This window comes from Prionailurus bengalensis, chromosome A2 (genome assembly GCF_016509475.1).
Source record: "Prionailurus bengalensis isolate Pbe53 chromosome A2, Fcat_Pben_1.1_paternal_pri, whole genome shotgun sequence".
In the NCBI taxonomy this organism is placed as follows: domain Eukaryota; kingdom Metazoa; phylum Chordata; class Mammalia; order Carnivora; family Felidae; genus Prionailurus; species Prionailurus bengalensis.
This window is the reverse complement of record NC_057348.1, coordinates 125,047,024-125,068,554: the sequence shown is the minus strand read 5'-3', so window position 1 is coordinate 125,068,554 and position 21,531 is coordinate 125,047,024. Positions and strand designations below refer to the sequence as shown.

The window sequence follows — 21,531 nt, the reverse complement described above, 5'->3', positions numbered from 1 at the left end:
TCTGTGTGTGTGTCTGTGTGTGTGTGTGTCTGTCTGTCTGTCTTCAGCGTTGGTGTGAGGGGGGGAAGTTGTCAAAAAGATTTATTTTTGTGTTGTGGCTTTTCCAGATTCCAGTTTTTGTTGTTAGAAGTCTATCTGTTTTATATCTGGCACCAGCAAAAACTGTCTGTGGAAGGTCCATACCTAAATTATGCAGTTGTTCCCAGGTGTGAAAGTAGAAACCAACAGATGTTCTGTCTCTTCTTTTGGGCTCTATCTAATTCCATTGTACATTTTGTCCTAAAAAGGCAGTACCAAAAAAACTACATGTTTCTTTTTCTCTCTAGCTTTTTATTTGGAAAAATTAATGTACACATTGTTCTAGATTCACTTCATTTGCCAATTGTAATATTTCCCCACATTTGCTCTCTCTCTCTTATACATGCTCCTACACATCACAGACGTTTTTCTAATCCATTTAAACTAAGTGCAGACATGATGACATATATTTATGTTAAATTAATTCCTAAAGATTTTGTGGGCTTTTTGGGTACTATTCTCTGCCTTTGAGATGTCCCCATTTGTCTTTGAACATATCCTTTCTGGAAAAAAAAAAAAGGTGTTACAGGATCACCTTGCACTTTTCTTATCTCCAGATGTGGAATCCACTGTTTTCTTTAATTTTTTTTTATTTAAAACAAAATTTTTTTTAATGTTTATTTATTTTTGAGAGAGAGGGAGAGTGTGAGTGGGAGAGGGGCAGAGAGAGAGAAGGAGACACAGAGTCCGAAGCAGACTCCAGGCTCTGAGATGTCAGCACAGAGCCTGATGCGGGGCTCCAACACACGAATGGTGAGATCATGACCTGAGCTGAAGTCAGACACTTAACCGACTGAGCCATCCAGGCGCCCCTTTTTAAAATTTTTGTAATGTTTATTTGTGTGTGAGAGAGAGAGAGCGAGCCTGAGCACTGGAGGGGCAAAGAGAAAGAAAAATTCCCAGCCAGGCTCCATGCTGCCAGCACAGAGCTCAATGTGGGGCTCAAACTCATGAACTATGAGATCATGGCCTGAGCTGAAATCAAACTCCTGACATTTAACTGACTGAGCCACCCAGCTGCCCCAAATCCACTGTTTTCTAAGGAACCTTGGACGCTTTTAGTGGAAAATGATATTTATTTATTTATTTTTAAACGTTTATTTATTTTGAGAGAGAGAGAACAGGGGAGGTGCAGATAGAGGGAGAGAGAGAGCATCCCAAGCAGGCTGTGCACCATCAACACAGAGCCCGATGCAGGGCTCGAACCCACAAACTGTGAGATCATGACCTTAACTGAAACCAAGAGTCAGTCACTTACATGACTGAGCCACCCAGGCACCCCAAATGGTATTTAGAGACCACAAGCAGGGTCCTTGCTGAACTCACTGGTACTAGGGTGTAATTACTTTTAGCTCTTTTCAGCAGAAGGCTAGTAAATATGCTTTTCAAAAATCATTAATTCCTACTGATTCCTCCAATAATTATTTTAGGGTTCTTCTTTACTTTCCCCCACTCCATATTTATATCTTCCTCTTTCCCCCAATTTAAATAAATATACTTATTTGCTTTATTCTATAATATACAAGAAGTAGTTTCAGAATTAGTACACTAATCCTGTTACCAATAATGAATTTGCTAGTAAGACTCAAGATTTTTTTGCAATTCTTTTTCTTGCAAGAGTATATTCTACTAATGTTATACAGTCAGTTCAAAAATTAAACATTCAGAAGTGACTTGAATTATTTTTCTCTATGTTATTATTTTGATAATACAATTAAAATCACTTATAGTTTATACTGCCTTTATATCTTGACTAATACTTTCATACTATAGACAGAATTCTGATTCTTGATCACTTTGAGAGGTATAGTTTACAACCACATGGTAAAGGAGATATATTGTTAGAATATTGTCAGATAATATTTTCTATTTTAAATGAGTAAGAAATGGTCAAGTTTGGGTCATTGCAGCAATAGATGGAGGCATGAAGATGTGATTCAATGCTTTTCCAACAAAGTTTACAGATTTCACAGATGTATACTGATATCCTGAAAGTTCAGAGACAAAAAAGATAATTTTCTTTTCATAGAATCAGCAGAAATTCTTTGTTAAGGTAGTAAAACTTAATACTAGCAATTATATATTACTGCCACATTAATTCTTGTGTGAGCCAAAATTGTGTTACAAATTCAAATTGATTTATATGACTGGTTAATTGGGCAGCATATCATTACGTGGTACAGAAAGAGACAAAAATTCCAAGAAAGGTACCTGGCTTATTATCAAGGTGCAACACCATCAGCCAGCCACACAAAGCCCACTCTGAGCTAAGGGTCTTCCTAAATAGTGGTACTGCCCTAAGTAACATCAAAGAGATGTTCAAATTGTGGCTGTTACTCCTAGCATTTTTTATGGTTAGCATCTGAGGAATAGAATTTTTTTTATGTTTATTTTTTTGAGAGAGAGAGTGAGAGCATGTGAATGAGGGAGAGGCAGAGAGAGAGAGAGGGAGAGAGAATCTCAAGCGGGTTCTGTGTTGTCAGCACAGAGCCCAGACCCAAGCTGAAATCAAGAGTTGGATGCTTAACCAACTGAGCCACCCAGGTGCCCCAGGAATAGTATTTTTAAACCTGTACCGTTCTCTGCAGGAAAGTAGCCAAACCCATGGGGGCCAGAAATCTTTTTTTGGAAGCAGTTTTAAGTGCAGAGTTTAACACAATATTATAATGAACAGTAAGCAATATAAAGCAATGTTATAGCTAATATTGTTGTGCAGCATTCAGAAGGGGGATAATTTATTGTAAACCTAGACGTTATACCAACAACAATTTATGACTAATCCTACAAATATCAGCTCTGGCCAAAACTCTTAGAACAAGCCTTAAACACGATCTTTCTGATATTAACTAATTTATAATTCACGAGTTAGTTGTTCTCCTATTTAGTTTTACATTATGAAGAGAAGTAGATTAGATTATGCTAGATCTCTAATAGTATACGTAAGCCATTTGAAAATAGAGCTTGACAGGGGCGCCTGGGTGGCTCAGTCGGTTGAGCGGCCGACTTCGGCTCAGATCATGATCTCGTGGTCCGTGAGTTCGAGCCCCGCATCGGGCTCTCAGAGCCTGGAGCCTGTTTCAGATTCTGTGTCTCCCTCTCTCTGACTCTCCCCCGTTCATGCTCTGTCTCTCTCTGTCTCAAAAACAAATAAACGTTAAAAAAAAAAATTAAAAAAAAAAGAAAATAGAGCTTGACAAATGAAGCTGCCTACTGCTGAAATTCCTGGGTTTTTGATTCTTGAGTAGATGATTTGAAATTCAGGCTTTCCTAAGCAGAAAATCGGAGCTGTTGTTGTTAATACCTGGGCCGTATCATGGTGCAGCATTATTTAGTGCTTCGAAATGTGTGCCAGAAATTATATACTATAAGAGGACAGTTTAAAGAAACAGATTTTCATTGAGTTCATTTTCATAATTCAGGAGTTTCTTGTATTTTGTCTGAGTGTGAGTAACACAGTGTGTAACCCCATGTGAAGGAGCTCACATGTTTATTCCCTTCTATAATTCCTAAATTTCACAGTGATGCCTTTAGAAGGTATTTTGAACTATCATCCTATGTAGAGAACTGTATTATAATCAGAGGAAAATACTTGTTGAGACTTAAGGTCTGATTAAAGCAAACCTGTTTACTATTTTCAAATTACTTGGGGTCATCTGGACCAGCAGTTATGTTTGTACCAGATCTAGTAAAGCACATGGTGTCATTGGAGAAGCAATAAGCACTTTCCCATACGTTTGCATTCATTCACTCTTAACTTTGTAGAGGCAGATGACCTTGCTCTTTGTTTCAGTTCTGTAATTTGGCCTTCTCATCCTACGTTTTACAAGGGGTGTAATTGAGTTTTAGAGAATTGAGTGACTTCAGCTAGTAAAAGAAATGAATTTCTAAGAGATGGCACCATAGTTGAATTTGGGTAATAAAATAAACGTAGGTAAACAGTCTGAATGGAGAAAATTCTCAAATTGTGAACTACATAGTTTAAATATTTTCTTCTTGGTTTTTGCACAGAGATTGATAGCTTTATAAAGTATGGTTATATATCTCTACTATCAATCATACTGAAATTTCTAATTAATTTGGTAAACTAACAGATTTCTTAAATTGCCTTCCAGTAACAATAAATATGCATTTTAAAAAGACTTTTTCAATCTTTTCAGAATTCTCTTGTGTGGATAGTTCATTTATAAATAGGTATCTATGTTAAATTTCATAGAGGATGGTGAATTTTGGTTAAAAAGAGAAGTAAATTGGCTCAAATTTTCTATAGCAGTAGTGGAAATATCTAATAGTCTGAGGCAGAGCTAAAATAAAGGAACGGTTTATTTCCTTTATTCACTGTGGTCTTTGTAATTCCATGTAGTCTTTAAAGTAACTCTGCTTGGAGCACCTGGCTGACTCCTTTGGTAGAGCATGTGACTCTTACTCTCGGGGTTGTGAGTTCAAGCCCCATGCTGGGTGTAGAGAGTACTTAAAAAATAAAAAAAATAAAAAATCTTAAAAAAATAAAATTAATAAATCTGCTTGACTTGAAAGATGTAATGATTTCATCTAGTGTGAGTAGCTTAATAGTAGTAAAATCAGATTGTTTATATGTCATTCAGTATAGTTTTCCTTTAATTGAAAGATAGACTTATTAATACATTTCGTATAGATGCAGAAAAATGATAAGAGTACTAAAACTGGGATGGAACGTTATTTATTTATGTCCAAAGTGAGTTCTTTAGTAGAGTTGGTACATTACATTTTAGGATTTGTTATTTTTTATTTGATCCCCTCTGCCACTTTTAAATATTTTGCAGCCAAGGGTTGCTTGGGCAAAGAAAAAGTAAAAACAGAAATGGAATGCTGCCCCCCCCGCTTTTTTGTAAAGCAGCATTGTGCATAAAAATACTGACATTGATAACTACAAAGAGTTTTGAAGTACTGGTTATGGATAGTTTTGCTGAAATTCAAGTGGAAGAAGACAAACTAAACAGGTTTCCACCACCAATTCAAAATGAAACGTTTTTCATTTTGGCGGAACATTTTCTTGCTGGTGCTTTCCCCACTTTCCTTTTAGGCTGTAGTTGAAGTCTGTTGGTATTTGTTGTTGACAATTCATGTTACTATTTCACAAGATCTTACGCCATGTGTGTCCCCCTCTCAATAATGTTTCGCTTCTCACTTTTCAGTTTTGCTGTTGGTGGAAAACCTAGCAGCTTGTTTTCCAACATACCATTTAAATTATGTGTGAAAAAAACTTTTTTTGTGTTCGTAAATAGCTGCTTTCGATTAGTATGTCTTACTTAACACATTCAACAGACAGACCATACACTATGAATTTTGTTTTTAGTGCACACGTGTGATGTGGACACCACCTCTCCGCGAAAGCTTCTCCTATCCATTCCTTGTACTTCAGATGTTGCTTGTGACTCACATTCTCAGGTAACTTTGACTTCTCCTTAGGTCTAATTTGTTTGTTTTGCATTGAATAACTTAAGCTAGAATTTTTTAAGCTTCCATAATAAAAACAGTCAACAGAATGAAATAATTAAGACGATGCCATGCTAGGTTGAATCCATGGTTATTTTAAGTGTATACCTTCAAAATATTCAGCACCAAAGACATTTTCTTCAGCTGCCTTCCAGTCTTCTCCCTTTTTCCTTAGTTGCTCGAGGAGCAGCAAATCTGCTTTCACTCTTGCCATCTCCTCTTTCCCAAGTCACTTTCTGCTGCCACCACGGCTTCCCAAAAGTAGGCAGAGAAGGGGAAAGACTGATGGCAGTAGAGTGTAACCTGTAAGATACAGTCCTTCAGAGGAAAGAACAGTTCGTAGAATAATTGTGGCCAGGTACATTCACGCGTGTAATTCTTCCTGTATGTGTTTAGCATCCCCTAGAATCAGACAGTAAGCGTAAAAAGAAAAGCGTAAAAAGATACACTTACTAGGAGAATTCCTGCTGGAAGTTCAGGATTGGATTGGGCTTTCTCACGTTCATCTGGCCTTCAGCTAGAGACCTCACAGAGATTCACGCACCATATGAATGGAAGAGAGTAGGACCAAGAACACTTCTCTCTCCTTTGTGTTGGTGAATATTGAGTTTGGATGGATTTTGCCTTGATTCAGAGGGTAAAAATTAAACAAAATGGGGACTGCGAAAAAAATAGAACAAAGCCTGACGAAACTCTGAAGATGACTAAGAACTCCCTTCGACGATCGGCAGAATGTAGGAGAAGCTGGTTGAAATCTGTTACACCAAAACCATTTGGACGATCCATTTCCACCTGTGACAACCTCAGCAGGACTAGAGCCATTATGTGGCCTTGTCCCTTAGGTAGACAGGCCCCTCTCTGAATGTGGGATGTATTCACTCCATTAAAAATTACGGGTTTGTAGCTAATAAATTGATTTCATAGCTCACAAAAAGGTTACCTGGATTTTAAAAGTACTTGATATAGGGACATGATATAAAGAGTTGGATTAGAAGAGCAGAGAGGGATGTCCTCGGAAATGGGATGCTTAAGGAAGTAAAGAAAGGCGTTTTGTGGCGGCGCTCATTGCCCCAGGTAGGTTTATCCTGAGGAGGATCTCTTTAAGGTGTATACTGCATTGTGTTAGCATATACACTTCACTTTGCGCAGATGTTAGACATGTTGGGGGCTTCTCGTTGGCTCACTGATTTAGGAGAAAAGTACTTCTCAAAACTAGCACGAAAGATAAAATTGCCTCACCTTCCTGAAGGTCCCCTAAATTACAAGTCAGGAAAGTGAAGCCTCTAAGGGTGCTCCACAGTGGCCCCTTGCCTTTCCTGCCTCTTCTCTTCTCTTCTCTTCTCTTGGTCCTCCCTGGGCAGGACCCAACTTTTATCCCACACCCTCCACAGATTTTCCCTCTGCTCAGCCCATATTCGGAATTCAATTTATCTGCAGAATACTTGGCACTTAGAATATGCTACTTTTTTATACACATCTTCTGACTCTCCAAATGAAGCTATTGGGATGGAGCATTAAATATGTTTGATTATAAATTCGCCAAAATACAGTTTGAAAAAATTCAACGGATATACTGACCCAACTGCCCTTTCTCTCTGGCAAGCTTTGTTTTGTTCATGGAAAGGTGTTGGAATTGAGTGTCAGGGAGTATAATTTCTAACCCATATGTTCATTTCATGTCTGGTTTATGTTATAACCAGATTATGTATAGGGATACTAATTTGCAGCATTTCGGGGCCGTGCTAGAATATCTCGTGGTTAAACTTACTCATATTTATTTTATCTTCCCAAGGGCTACAAAACTTTATAGAGGAAGCCTGATTGCACTCTGCATTTCCAATGTATTTTTCATGCTTCCGTGGCAGTTTGCTCAGTTCGTGCTTCTTACTCAGGTACGGTGCTTACAGTTTTAAATGGAATTAAGCTCAGTGTGTTTGATTATGTGTACTCGTGTAAAATTATAGAACTGAGATATTACATGATTCTAAGTCCTAAAATGTTTTTTAGTTAATACTTTTAAAGAAAGTTCAAGATAGGGAAATATGTAACATTTATGTATTAGTGAGTGCTCCTTATTGACTTACTAGTGGAGTGCCTTTATTGAACTCAAACTGAAGAGCCTACTCATATTTGTTATTCGGTGTTGCTAGTGTGCTAAAAAGAGGACCAGCGCTAAAACTTTAAGTATTTCTCTTAAATAAATGTACTTCTTTTATGAATAACGCTGTACATTCTTACCCAGAGCATAAATGCACGCAGGATAACATAGGACAGAGAGCTAAACAGTTCTTATTTATAGAGCTCCCCCACCAATCTATAATTTATCATTTTTCTGTGCATTCTTGCCCCCTTCTCCCTTCAAATATAAGTATATGAAGCAAGGTGAAGGTGCTTGCTGAGAGAGGGAGTGAATTGTGGGTGGTCTCTCCCTATGCTGCTCCCCGCCCCCAGCTACTTCTGCTCCCTCATTGTGCTTGCCATCTTCCTATTCATATAAAGCAGATTAAGAGTTGCTTTGTAATCTTGGAAATGTCTTGCTTGAGATATGAAGTAAGACCTGGGTTTGATTCCTAACTCTGTCCACTAGCCGCTTGACTTAGACAAACTGCTTAACTTTGCTTAGTTTCAGTTTTCTCCGTTGTGAGATAGAGAAAATGAAAGAACCTACTTTATTGGGTTAGGATCAGATGAGGGAATGTATATTAGACTTAACACATTGCTGGTACTTAGCAAGAAGCCAGTTAGGTCAGCTGCTTTTATCATTATTTTTTAAAAAGAGGCTCTATTTGTACTTCATTCTTTCTTTGATCTTACCTTTTAGGCTCCCTTGTTTCCTTTAGCTTGGTGACATTTTAAATGTGTCTGCTTAAATATGTCCCTGAGAGACACTGCTTAAGAGTCTACCCTTGTAGGCCTGCTGCGTATTGCTTGGCTCTGGGGTGGAAAGGGAGAGTTCCCGTTGCTTCCAGCTAGGGGTGCTAACCTGCGTTGTTATTTTTTTTGGGGGGGGGTGAGTGGGGGAAGGCGTTGCACGGAGTGAGGGGCTTATGTTGAATAATGAGGCACACTTCCTCCCAGTTACCATGTCATATTAGTCTCATCCTTAGGCAATGCAGTGTTCCCCTTGGGTAAATCCCTGGTAAAGGGAAATCTTGTTTTTCTTGCTAATGAGAAAATTTGTTGTAGATCATTTTGGAGATAAATAACTTGATGAATGAAATTTTAAGTTCTGTGTTTAAGCATTCAGCCACTTTACAGCTCATTTGTACCATGTTTGTGTGGTAGGGGAAGCATGGAATTTAATCTGAGTTGCTTTCTCCATGAAGAAGGGTGGAGAGTCATTGTTTGACCAAGTAACTATATTTTATGAAGAGGTACATTGTTATCATTTAATCAATTAATTCATCTAAATAACTCCAGTACTCTTTGAATTCTTGGTAAATATATATGCAGGTTTCTTCAAAACTGTGAAGAAAGTTAAAAGTAGTGAAAATTATCCTTCTAATTTGAAATTTGATAAATTTGATTATAACAAGTACTTGAATATTTATATGAAAGAGAACACTAATGGAGATTCTTGTAAAGAGTGACTAATAAGCAGAACTTAATGCATTTTTACACACACACTCATTACATGATTACTTTTGAATTCAATGTACCTTTCCCAATTATGTATTAATTATCATACATTATAATTAAATTTTTATATTTTTTGATTGGGCAAGGCACTTTGTAATTGTACATGTTGACAGTAGAGTCACCCTGACATTATAATGAGTATTGTGTTGAATAATCCACAAAGTAGAAAATTTACATGGTTATGTAAGACAGCTGTGTATGGAAGGAAAAACATCAATATTTGCTATATTTATATATTGACCATATTCAATAGTAAATTGGCAGGTAAGAGAGAAACTAAAGAATTTCCTTTTAATATAAATACAAATCAAAGTGAGAAGAAACAAAAAATAATCTTTTTTTTCATTCTTATAGTTATTCATTATGTATGTAATTTTTATTTATAATTTAACTTCTTCTTAAATTTCAGATTGCATCATTATTTGCAGTATATGTTGTGGGATACATTGATGTGTGCAAATTACGGAAGATCATTTATATACACATGGTAATGGTTTAAATTTTTTGTTTTTCGATTTACTTTGACCTTAAACTCCTTGTTACTATTTGTTATACACATGGTTGAAACTCATAATAGGATTCCATAACTAAAAAAAGTGTCATTCAAATATTGTGATATAATTAACAGACCATGTTTTAAAATAGGCCACCTAGAAAATGTTAATTTGGGTCATGTTATCTGGTTTGAGATTGTGCCTGACTTGCTACAAGTAAAAGAGAGAATTCGTGAGAGAGAAACATAGAATGGTGTATTATCCAGGAGTCTTGTGTTAAAATGAAGTGGAATGTTCATTTCTGAGCACCAGCTATCCAGGCATGTGGGTTGTACCTGAGACTAGAACTACACAGATCCCAGCATCCATGTTAATCACATTCTGGGAGAATGGGGAATGCGAGAGCACAGAGGGTAAATAATGAACACAGTAAATGGACAAAGTATATAGTATTAGAAGGTGACACAGGACTGTAGAAAAAAAGAAAAGAACAAATCAAGGTACCTCAGGGCGATCAGGAGTGCCAGTCTTTTTCTTTTTTTAATTTAATTTAATTTTTAATATAATTTATTGTCAAATTGGCTTACATACAACACCCGGTGCTCATCCCAACAAGTGCCCTTCTCGATGCCCATCACCCATTTTCCCCTCTCCCCTACCCACCCCCCCCCCCCATCCACCCTCAGTTTGTTCTCTGTATTTAAGAGTCTCTTATGGTTTGCCTCCCTCCCTCTCTGTAAATATTTTTTTTTCCCTTCCCTTCCCTCATGGTATTCTATTAAGTTTCTCAAGGTCCACATATGAGTAAAAACATATGATATCTGTCCTTCTCTGACTGACTTATTTCACTCAGCATAATACCTTCCAGTTCCATCCACATTGCTGCAAATGGCCAGATTTCATTCTTTCTCATTGTCAAGTAGTATTCCATTGTATATATAAACCACATCTTCTTTATCCATTCATCAGTTGATGGACATTTAGGCTCTTTCCGTAATTTGGCTATTGTTGAAAGTGTTGCTATAAACATTGGGGTACAAGTGCCCCTATGCATCAGCACTCCTGTATCCCTTGGGTAAATTCCTAGTAGTGCTATTGCTGGGTCATAGGGTAGTTCTCTATTTTTAATTTTTTCAGGAGTGCCAGTCTTAGGTGGTGGGAGATTAAGATATCAAGTAAGTAGTTAAGGCAGGTCTTTAGGGAGAAGAGGAGAGGAAAGCAAAGATTGGAAGGAGAGGGAGTTAGCTAAGTAGATGTCATGGAACAGTTAGAACAAAGGTCCTAAGGCGCTGGATGGTTTATTTTGATGAATGTTTATTCTTCAAGAGTATCTGTCATTGTCACTAATTTTTAAAATTTAATGTTTTCTTTTCCCTATAATTTTGATGTTATTATAATATGCCATTATTGTTTTTTATTCTCTATAAAAGGACATTATAATATATAGGGAAGTTTTGAGTACAGTTGTAAAATTAACAAGCATGAGCCCATCCTCTAACTGAAAAATAGAACCGTCATTACTTGGAAATCCTTGTGTGCCCTAGATACATCCCCCTCACTTCTCCTAGGGATAATCAGTCTCCTGACTTGTTAAATTATAACTAACTTGCTTTTCTTGGTGACTTTACCTTTTATGTATTCCTGAATAATATATCCCTTTTTATTATAGGTTAGTATTGTTTTTAAGGTTTGTAAAAATGGTATCTGTTTATGAGACTTACATTTTTACTTAGGTTTCTGAGATTTTGATGTTACTGGAGTTCAGACATTTTCTTTGCTTTGCACTTTCCATTGTATAAACAAAGCACAATTTATTTACCCATTTTCTTGTTGAAAGACATTTAGGTTTTTTCCTCTTCTTTTTTCTTTTATGAATAATGCTGCATATTGTCACATGTACCTCCTGAGGCATATATATTAAGAATTTCTCTAGGGTATTTACCTAACAGTAGAACTCCTGGGCGGTAAATTATATACATGTTCAGCTTTTTAATTTAATCCTGTATTGTTTTTCAAAAATGATTAGACTACCTCAAACAGTAATGGATAATATATAGCTCATATTATTGTACATCCTTTTTTAATTTTGTCTTTCGGGTGAGTATAAAATGGTATCTTATGGCCTTAATTTTCATTTTCCCTGATTGTCAATAAAGCCAAAGATCTTTTCGTGTGTTTATGGGCCCTTTGTGCTTCCTTTTTTGTGACGTTCCTATTCAAATCTCTTACCACTTTCTCTCTTATGTCCAAGAGAAAATGGCATCTGTTTTGTTCACTGCAGTATAATCCACCATTTTCATTATTTATTTTTATGCTTTTATGCTTAACTTGTTCCTGATTTGGCCAGCTACGTAAAGCTGGCTTCTTTGTCTTTCTAACATGTCCTCAAGCTTTGAGCACCTCTTAAAAGAAATTAATAAAAGCTAAGTTTCATCAAATGCTTTTCTAAAGTGTCTGTCTAGATGATCCTGTGTATATTTCCCTCTAATATGTTACTGTGGTAAATTATATTAATTCATATTATACAGCAAGAAACCTTGCTTTTATGGACTAAATACAATTTTTATATATTACTGGATTCATTTTGCTCTTCATGAATTTTTTAAATCTCTTTTTTTATCTCTTTTTAAATCTCTTCATGAATGGGATTAGACAGTAATTATCCTTTTGTTACACTTGACTTTTTTCCCCCCAAACTGTTTGATATCGTTTTTTGTTTTTTGTTTTTTGTTTTTTGTTTTTACATTGCAGCAAAAATCAGAATAATTGTGTAGGGACACATGGGTGGCTCAGTCGGTTACATGTCCAACTCTTGATTTCCATTCAGGTCATGATCTCAAGTTCGTGGGATCGAGCCCTATGTCTGTCTCTCCTCTGACAGGGTGGAGCCTGCTTGGGATTCTTTCTCTGACCCTCCCCTGCTCGCTTAGTCTCTCTCTCTCTCAAAATAAATAAACTTTAAAAAAAAATAATTAGCATTTAGAGTTGGTCAGTCACACGGTCACACAGGTGACTATGGGTAAGGTGTTTGACTCAATTACAGTTAAAAAGTACTAACATTACTCAGGTTTATTTGTAGTAGAACCTGTCTTGGGTGAATGGTATATGGTTTATGATGTGACTTACTAACTACGGAACTAGTTTCTTACTGTGAAATACCTTCTTTCGTTATCACTTTACAACTTCCTAAATCCCTATAGTTATAAAAAGGAAAATAAATAATTATTTCCAAACAGAAATTTTTTCCATGTTTTTATTGTGGTAAAATATACATAATGTAACATTCACTATCTTAATCTTTTTAAGTGTACCCATCAATGGTATTAAGTATATTCACATTGTTATGCACCCATTACCACCATCTCTCAAACTCTTTTCATCTTTTGAGATAGAATCTCTATACCCATTAAACAATAATTACCTATTCCCCTTCTTCCCCTCCAGCTCCTGGAAACCCCCATTCTGCTTTCTATGTCTATGATTTTAACTGTGCCAGTTATTTTTTTCTTAATGTGTTATTTTACTTAGCATGATGTGTTCAAGATCCATCCATGTTGATGCAAATGGAAGGATTTCCTTTTTTTATGGATGAATAATTTTTGCATTGTGTATGTGTGTGTGTGTGTGTGTGTGTGTACGCACACACATCACAATTTCAATATCTATTCATTGATGCAAACTTAGGTTATTTCCATGTCTTGGCTCTTATGAATAAGGCTGGAGTGAATATGGGAGTACAGATACCTCTTTGAGATCCTGTTTTCATTTTCTTTCTTTGGGATTGCTGGATCATATGGTAGTTCTGCTTTTAATTTCCTAAGAAACCTCCATACTATCTTCCATAGTGGCTGTACCAATTTACGTTCCCACCAACAGAAAACAAGGGTTCCTTTTTTCCACATCCTCTTCAACACTTATCTCTTGTCTTTTTTATAATAGTCATTCTAACAGGTATAAGGTGATGTTCATTGTGGTTTTGTTTTGCATTTACCTAATGATTAGTGATGTTGAGCAACTTTTATATCTGTGGGCCATTTGTATGTTTTCCTTAGAAAAATGTCTGTTCAGGTCTTCTGCCCATATTTAATCAGATTATGTGGGCTTTTGGGTTTCTTTGACTATTGAGTTGTAAAAACTTATATATTTTGAATATTAACTCCGCTAGATGGTTTGCAAATTTTTTCTCTCATTCTGTAAGTTGCTTCTTCATATTGTTGATCATTTCTTTTGCTATGCAGAAACTTTTTAGGTTGATATAGTTTCGCTTGTTTATTTTGCTTTTGTTGCCTATGCTTTTGAACTTGTGCAGGACTGTTTGTGTCTCGATGGGTAGCTGCTGTTGAGGTAAGAGCTGAAATGGACTCAAATTAACTCAATTTCCCATTGAAGAGTTCTCCTGGAAGTTGTAACTCTTAATAGACTCCCGAGTTCCAGAACAGTTCCATCAGACAGATTTGGCCAGTGCAGTTGTTATTTAGGTGAGCAGACCTGCTATTCTCCCAGAATGCTCCAGCCACACTTGATGGTTTTTTATATCAGATTTATTCTAGCCCCATAGAATTTAATTGTAAGTTGTCTCTACCTTTTCTTTCTGTGGTAGATTTTGTTTAGGATTGGAAGGAATATTCCCTGAAAGTTTGGTGATATTGCCTATTAAACTATATGGACCTGTTGTTTTCTTTGTGGACAGATTTTAAGTTACTCATCTAACTTGTTTCATGATAATAAGATGGTTTAGATTTCTTTCTTGAATAGTTTTTTATAACTTTTGTATTGCTAGGAATTGCCCCATATCATCTAAGTTTTACACTTCACTAACATAATGGGGCATCTGGGTAGCTCAGTCCGTTAAGCATCCTACTCTTGGTTTCAGCTCAGGTCATGATCTCATGGTTCATGGGGGCTCCTGCGTCAGCACGGAGCCTGCTTGGAATTCTTTCTGTCCCTCTCTCTCTGCTCCTTCCCGGCTTGCACTCGCTTGTGTGCTTTCTCTCTCTCAAAATAAATAAACTTAAAAAAAAAGTTCACTAACATAAGTCATTCACAGTGTTATCTTATTTTTTTAACCTACTAAAAATACAGATACTCAAAAAAAGACAAATACTAAATAATTTGTAATAATCTCTATTCTGCACCTTTTAAGTTCTTAATTTTGTTTTTTCAAATTTTCAAATTTTTTCCCTCAAATTTGAATTCACTGATGTTTTTGAGCAATGAGTTGTTTGTCAAACATTTCCTGGGTTCTAAGGATAGAGCAGTGAAAAAACAATAAAAAGAAAGAAACCCTTCCCTTCTAGAGCTGGTATTCTAAATTTTTTTTTTTTAATTTTTATTTATTTTTGAGAGAGAGAGAGACAGAGCGTGAGCAGGGGAGGGGCAGAGAAAGGGAGACACAGAATCCGAAACAGGTTCCAGGCTCTGAGCTGTCAGCCCAGAGCCCGATGCGGGGCTTGAACTCACAAGCCATGAGATCATGACCTGAGCCAAAGTCGGATGCTTAACCGACAGAGCCACCCAGGCGCCCCTGGACCTTGTATTCTAGAGTACAAAGAAAGCAAATATGTAAGATAAATAGTATGTTAATTCCAAAGGTATTAGGGAAAGAAAGCAGATAAAAAATGTGCTGAGTGTGTACTGGAGGTCAGAATTGAAAAGGGTGCAAAGATAAGGCCTCACTGAGAAGGTTACATAGAGATAGCTGAGGGAGTGGAGGTAGCGTCTGTTAGGTTAAGAGAGACAGCGGGTACCAAAGCTCTGAGATGGGGGTGTCCCTGGTATGTTTCTGCATGTCCAAGATGTGGCTGGATTGGAGTGAGATGGGAAAGGTAATGTGAAATGAGGTTCCAGGTGTTAGTGGGGCAGGCCCTAGAAGTTCCGTAGGTGTTTGTAAGGCCTTTGGCTTTCCCTTAAAGTGACAATCAAAGCTTTTGGAGGGTTTGAGCAGGGAAGTGACCAGACTGGCTGCTGAGGTGGGAATGGATCACAAATGTCTCTGCAGACCTTTAGGACCTCCTTTTTTAATACTGCCTTAATTTTTTTCTTGAATACCCTTGACATGGCTTTACCTGATTGTTGGTTATGAATCTGTTTATTCAAAGTGATGTTATTCTGCTAATTTTTGCCACAATTGATTGGGAAAGTTTAGAATTAGTCTTAAATTTTAGCACTTATGGGAAAAAGGTATTGTCATAAAATTTTGAGAATTTGGCTCCTTACCCATTTAGTAAGTGTATGTGAATAATGTACCATGAAAAGTTAAGTTCGTTCCAGGAATGTGAGAAAGGTTTGACATTAGAAATTATATCAATATAATTTATTACATCAATATATTTTTAGAAGATCAACAATATGATCATTTCCTGTGATGCTATAAAGGTATTTAATAAAAGTCAATATCTATTTCTTATTTTAAGATCGTAATCAATTGAAAATAGATGGAAATTTCATTGAAATTTAAAAACATTTTTTAATGTTTATTTATTCAGAGGGAGACAGAGCATGAGCAGGGGAGGGGCGGAGAGAGAGGGAGACAGAATCCGAAGCAGGCTTCAGGCTCTGAGCTGTCAGCACAGAGCCCAACACGGGGCTCGAACTCACAAACCGCGAGATCATGACCTGAGCCAAAGTCGGTCGCTCAACCAACTGAGCCACCCAGGTGCCCCTTCATTGAAATTTTAAATATATACATATACTTCAAAAGCTAGTAGCATCACACAAAATGATGCATCAATAGAACTATTCCCATTAATGCCAGAAGCTTGACAGATAATGCCTATTGTTACTTTTATTACTTAATTTTGTTGAAAGAATATCAAACAATACAATTGATTAAAAAATAAGACTTTCAAAAATAAAGGGAAGACAAAGAAATATTATTTGCAGGTGATATGATTTTGAATACCTAAAAAACCCAAAGTTAATAAACTACTACTAGAAATAATAAAAGATTATATTCATTTCTGTATATTTACCATAATTTTTTTATGCAGTCAGAAAACATGATGAAAAAATATTCCTGATAGAATAGCAACAGAAATAATATACTTTGAAGTAAACTTAATATGCTGGATCTACATGAAGAAAATTTTATGCTCTGCTAATGAATAAGTATAGGAACACTTAGAGAAATGGAAGCAATGTGGTATTTTTGGATCTAAAGATTCAACAGTTGACAGATTATAGCTATAAATATGTGATATATTATTGAATAAAACAGTTCTAATAAAAATGTCAGTTTTGAAACTTAAGCTGATTCTAAAATTCAGATAGAAATTCATATATATGGCTCAAAAAGAAAACTTCTAGAAGAAAACATGGATTATTTTATTTTTAAAGCTTTTCTGATAATGGAAGACCTAAAGGAAATGAATGATAAATTTGATGATCATAAAAATTTGGAAAACAATCATAATACAGAAATTACACAAAGATAAAAATGAACTGGGAAAAATATTTACAGTATGTTTGTTTGATAAGGAGAGATTTTTTTCATAATATATAAAGAGAGCTCTTAAAGAAAATAACTGAAACCCAGTAGAAAAATGGGCAGTAGGAATAAGCAATTCAGACACACAGTAACAAAAACAACAAATAGAAGAAAAGAAGGTGCATCTACCCAGTATTAAAAGAATGGAAAAGTGAAATAATGAGGCAACATTTTTCTTATATTAGCTTGTCAAACAGGGGCATCTGGGTGTCTCCATCGGTTGACCGTCTGACTCTTGATTTCGGCTCAGGTCATGATCTCCTGGTTCGTGAGTTTGAGCCCCGAGTTGGGCTCTGCACTGACAGCACGGAGACTGCTTGGGATTCTCTGTCTCCTTCTCTGCCTTTCCCCAGCTTGCATGCACACTCTCTGTCTCTGTCTCTGAATAAATAAACAACAACAACAACAAAAAGATCATTCTCTCTGAATAACTTAAAAACTTAAAAAAAAAAAAAAGGTTGTCAAACATTTAAAAGAATTGGCAGGAGTGTGTATCAGCAGGAGCTCTCATATCCCATTGATGGAGGGTAAATTGGTACAATATTTTTTATGGCAATAAAAATGAAATAATTTATCTCACGAGTGTTGGACATGTATATAAGATATACACTTAAGGATGCTTATCATAGCGGTGTTTGCAACAGGAAAAGCAAAATAGCAGCAAAATAAAACTGGAAGGTACTTACCTGTTCAGCAGTAGTCATAGGACTGTTCAGTAAATTATGGAACCACTTTAGAGTGGTGTACTTTTTTCAGTTATTCAATGGAATGAATTAGATTGGTTTGGATTCATGGAAAGCTCTCGGAAACAAAGTCAGAGTAAAGCAAGCAGTAGCATAGCTTATGGGCCAAGTTTCCATTTGTGGTTTTTAAAAAATACAAACTGGAATTTGTACATGTGACTATGTGGAAGGATGCACAGGAAACTGTTGATGGTGGCGATCTTTTGGGTTTTGAAGTGTGGGATAGAACATGAGCTGCTTTCATTGTCTGTTCTCTTGTGAATGGTTTGAATTTCATCATGGGCATGTGCAATTTTAAGAATAAAAATCAGTGTTTTTTATGTGCATTAATTGTATTTTTCTTGGATTTTTCCAGATTTCTCTTGCACTTTGTTTTGTTTTGATGTTTGGAAACTCAATGTTATTAACTTCTTATTATGCTTCCTCTTTGGTAATTATTTGGGTAAGTGCCTCTTAAGTATATGGCTGTTTTTGAAACTAATGACTGACCAGTTTTTTTAACCACTGGCTTGGGATTCATGAGTTATTTTCTATAAGAATCACCTGAGGTGTTTTAATGAATTCATCTATATGTGATAGAGTATTCCAGTACTCACTTTTCAAACAGGAAAGAAACAAAAGAGTTAATACTGGAAAACATAGCCCCTTGCCTCATACCTCTACTTTGCCCTTTCTCCTTCCTTGTCTTTTCTGTCACCTAAGTTTTGGTCCCAGGTTTCACTTGAGAAAGGTTTCACGCTTTCTTCGTGTTCTTGTTTCCTCCCCTCTTTGCAGTTTTTATCCTATTCCGACTCCACTCGCTGACCCCCCTTGCCTCCCTGTGGCACTTCGCAGTAGTCTCTCCTGGTTTTGCTGTGATCAGAGGTGGTGGGGCCCTGGGTTCTCTTAGTTTTTTTTTTTTTTTTTCTTTTTCCTGTTCTATTTGTGTGAAATATTTAGATAGTTTCAGTCAGGTGATGATTCAGTTGTATTTTGCTAAGTCACTACTGAGAGCAGGTTTAGATTGTTGGGAGACTGTCTGCTAGAATTAGAACAAATGGTGAAAGGTCATCTAACTCCTTCTGCCACTTTTGGCAGGATGACCTTCTAAATATAAATCTTCCTAAATTTAAGGACTTCCAGAGGTGGGTATGCCTTTTTTATTCATGGATCTCACCATTATAATGTTTAGTGTACCTAAGAGGAAAAATACTATTCCTGTGTTTAAAAGTGCATGTGCTTTAGCATTAGGCTGCTTTCCTGAAGACAAAAGTGTATTGTACTCTCTTAATTGAAATATATTCTCTTTGAATAATTGTTTAAGTTACTCAGATTATTTTGGCTTTCTTGATTTCTAGAACCCATGAACAAATTGGGAACTTCCTATTTCTTTGCCCCATTTCACAAATAATACTTAAGATCCTTTTCCCCCAGAAATATGCCTCTTCCCACTCTGGACCACGCTACCCTTTTTCAGGTTGTGTGGCTCGAGTATACTTAGTTGCAGGTATAAGTAATTAGCATACGGTGATGCTGCGTTTTCAACAATGACAAAAAAAATCATTAAGTGAGGTTGCTGTAGTTTGAGATTAATGATAGTTCTTACAGTCAGTGAACTCTGTTTCTAATCAGGAAATGTTAACAGTGTACTCAGTTCTATATTTTACATGTGTGCACAGGCAAGTCCTTATCACTTATATTAAAGCACATGACTCTTGGTACTTGTATCCAGGTACCAATAAAATCTAACCTAAGTACATTTTACAGGAAACTTCTCTTCAGTTCAGTCCAGGACCCACAGTGTGTCAGGTTTCCTTTTAGCTGCTTGACACTGAGGTGTGTCTTAGGTATGAATTAAGTGTATTTATGTATATTTCCTATTTGGGTGTGTATAAAAATAAATGATGCCCACAGTTACAGAATATAGCGTATTTATGCATATTCAACTATAAACACTCATTTGCCTATTTTTATTTGTAGTTATCACTTTGAAACCTGAATCCTATCACCTGTTGTGTTCTTAGATATTCAGAAACTTCTGAAAAGATTTAATTTGGGTTCATGTATTTATTTATGTTTTGATCTGTAGCCATACTTTTGCCAAGTTGCAAGTGCATTTAGCTCCCTATAGGTAATATACTTTGGGAGTCTATTCATGTCCAGGAGAGAGCGAAGATTTGATAGAGGAGAAGTATTTGGTTGGTCCACTAAAAACTCATTTGTAGTTTATTCTAAGAGTTGATCATATTTAACTTAAGTAAAATTTTATGACTATAAGATACTGTCTAAAATTCTGAAATTATTATATACTTTATATATGTTATTATACTCTATTATATATTATATTGATTCTTAGGTAAATCAGAGATGTAAAATCAGTTGTAGAAATGTATGGTAATTTGTTTTCAATTTTACAAAGTCACTAACCTAATCTACTTTGGATAAAATAGGACTGTTGCTTAAAGTCATCCAATGCTATATGGAACATTGACAATGTGCTGAGTTTTAGATTCTAGAGAGTCTTATTATAAGTGGTTTTTGGTGCTTGAATTTATGTATATAAGTATTGACTGCATGCTGTGTTATTTTCTCCATGAAGGGTATACTGGAAATGAAACCACATTTCCTGAAAATGAATGTATCTGAACTTAGTTTATGGGTAAGAATCAATCTATTTGAATGTGTAAGTTTTTCCTTCTCTAAAATGTATCTTTGATTTTATGTTTTACTTTTAAGGAAATTATCTATTTTTATGTAATGCAAGATATCTAACAGCTTTATGACATAATTAGGGCTCAATTTTAATGGGCCTAATTGCCGTTTTCATGTGGCAAGTTAAAATTAATATTGGATAAGTGAAGAATTCTAGTTTTACTTATTTTATCACCCATGTTTGTTTCTGGGGAGCAGTGTGTGTGTAGAAACTGTTAGTACAAAGGGAATTTAACTGTAATTCCGTATAAATCTCCTATAATTATTATAATGTTGATAACATTGTATGTATATATTTTTATTTTTGGTGATTTTGGAGTAGAATTCTTTAAGCTGCATTGTTGAGCATTTTTTTTCTTGGGTATGGAGCTAGTTATTTCACAGTTGATTAAAGCATTTATATTTTTCTTCCTCCATTATATGCAAGGAATGGCTATCAGAAGCATCAATTTATTTTTGCTTTATTATGTTTTTCTTTTGTAGGTTATCCAAGGATGTTTTTGGTTATTTGGAACTGTCGTACTCAAGTATTTGACATCTAAAATCTTTGGCATTGCAGACGATGTAAGTGCATTGTTGCTTAAACTTGAAATACTTTAAAAGAATCAGACAGGCTAAGAATGAATTACCTGAGTTATTAAAGTACCACTATTTAAGCCAGATTCTAATGTGAAGTCTATTTACTTATTTTTTTTTTATCTATTTACTATAATAGAAAGTAAATGTGACTCTGTGTATAGTCTCTATTCTCCAATATCAATTTCTTGACACAATTCTGTTATTTTATCCTTCTGTATCATAAAGATTTTAAAATTTTAAAGCAAGAAAGCTCTAGAGTCCTAAGCTCAAATGTTAAGGTCCATATAGTCATTTTTCTCTGGTTTCTTCATAATTCCCCTTGGTAACACATCAGTATGCCATCTTCAGA

At 35.8% G+C, this 21,531-nt stretch overlaps 1 protein-coding gene across 4 annotated transcripts in view; it reads left to right on the top strand.

Annotated features, from left to right (window-relative positions):
- The window catches only part of DPY19L1 (dpy-19 like C-mannosyltransferase 1), a 97,419-nt gene that overhangs the window by 47,001 nt on the left and 28,887 nt on the right, over positions 1–21,531 (top strand). For 3 of the 4 annotated variants that reach the window (XM_043589240.1, XM_043589239.1, XM_043589238.1), the window contains exons 8-13: positions 5,411–5,502; positions 7,343–7,442; positions 9,599–9,676; positions 18,268–18,354; positions 20,491–20,550; positions 21,087–21,167. In XM_043589240.1, the coding sequence (XP_043445175.1) occupies positions 5,411–5,502; positions 7,343–7,442; positions 9,599–9,676; positions 18,268–18,354; positions 20,491–20,550; positions 21,087–21,167 (498 nt within the window). The remainder of the gene's footprint in view (positions 1–5,410; positions 5,503–7,342; positions 7,443–9,598; positions 9,677–18,267; positions 18,355–20,490; positions 20,551–21,086; positions 21,168–21,531) is intronic. The other variant, XM_043589241.1, reaches the window with a different exon arrangement.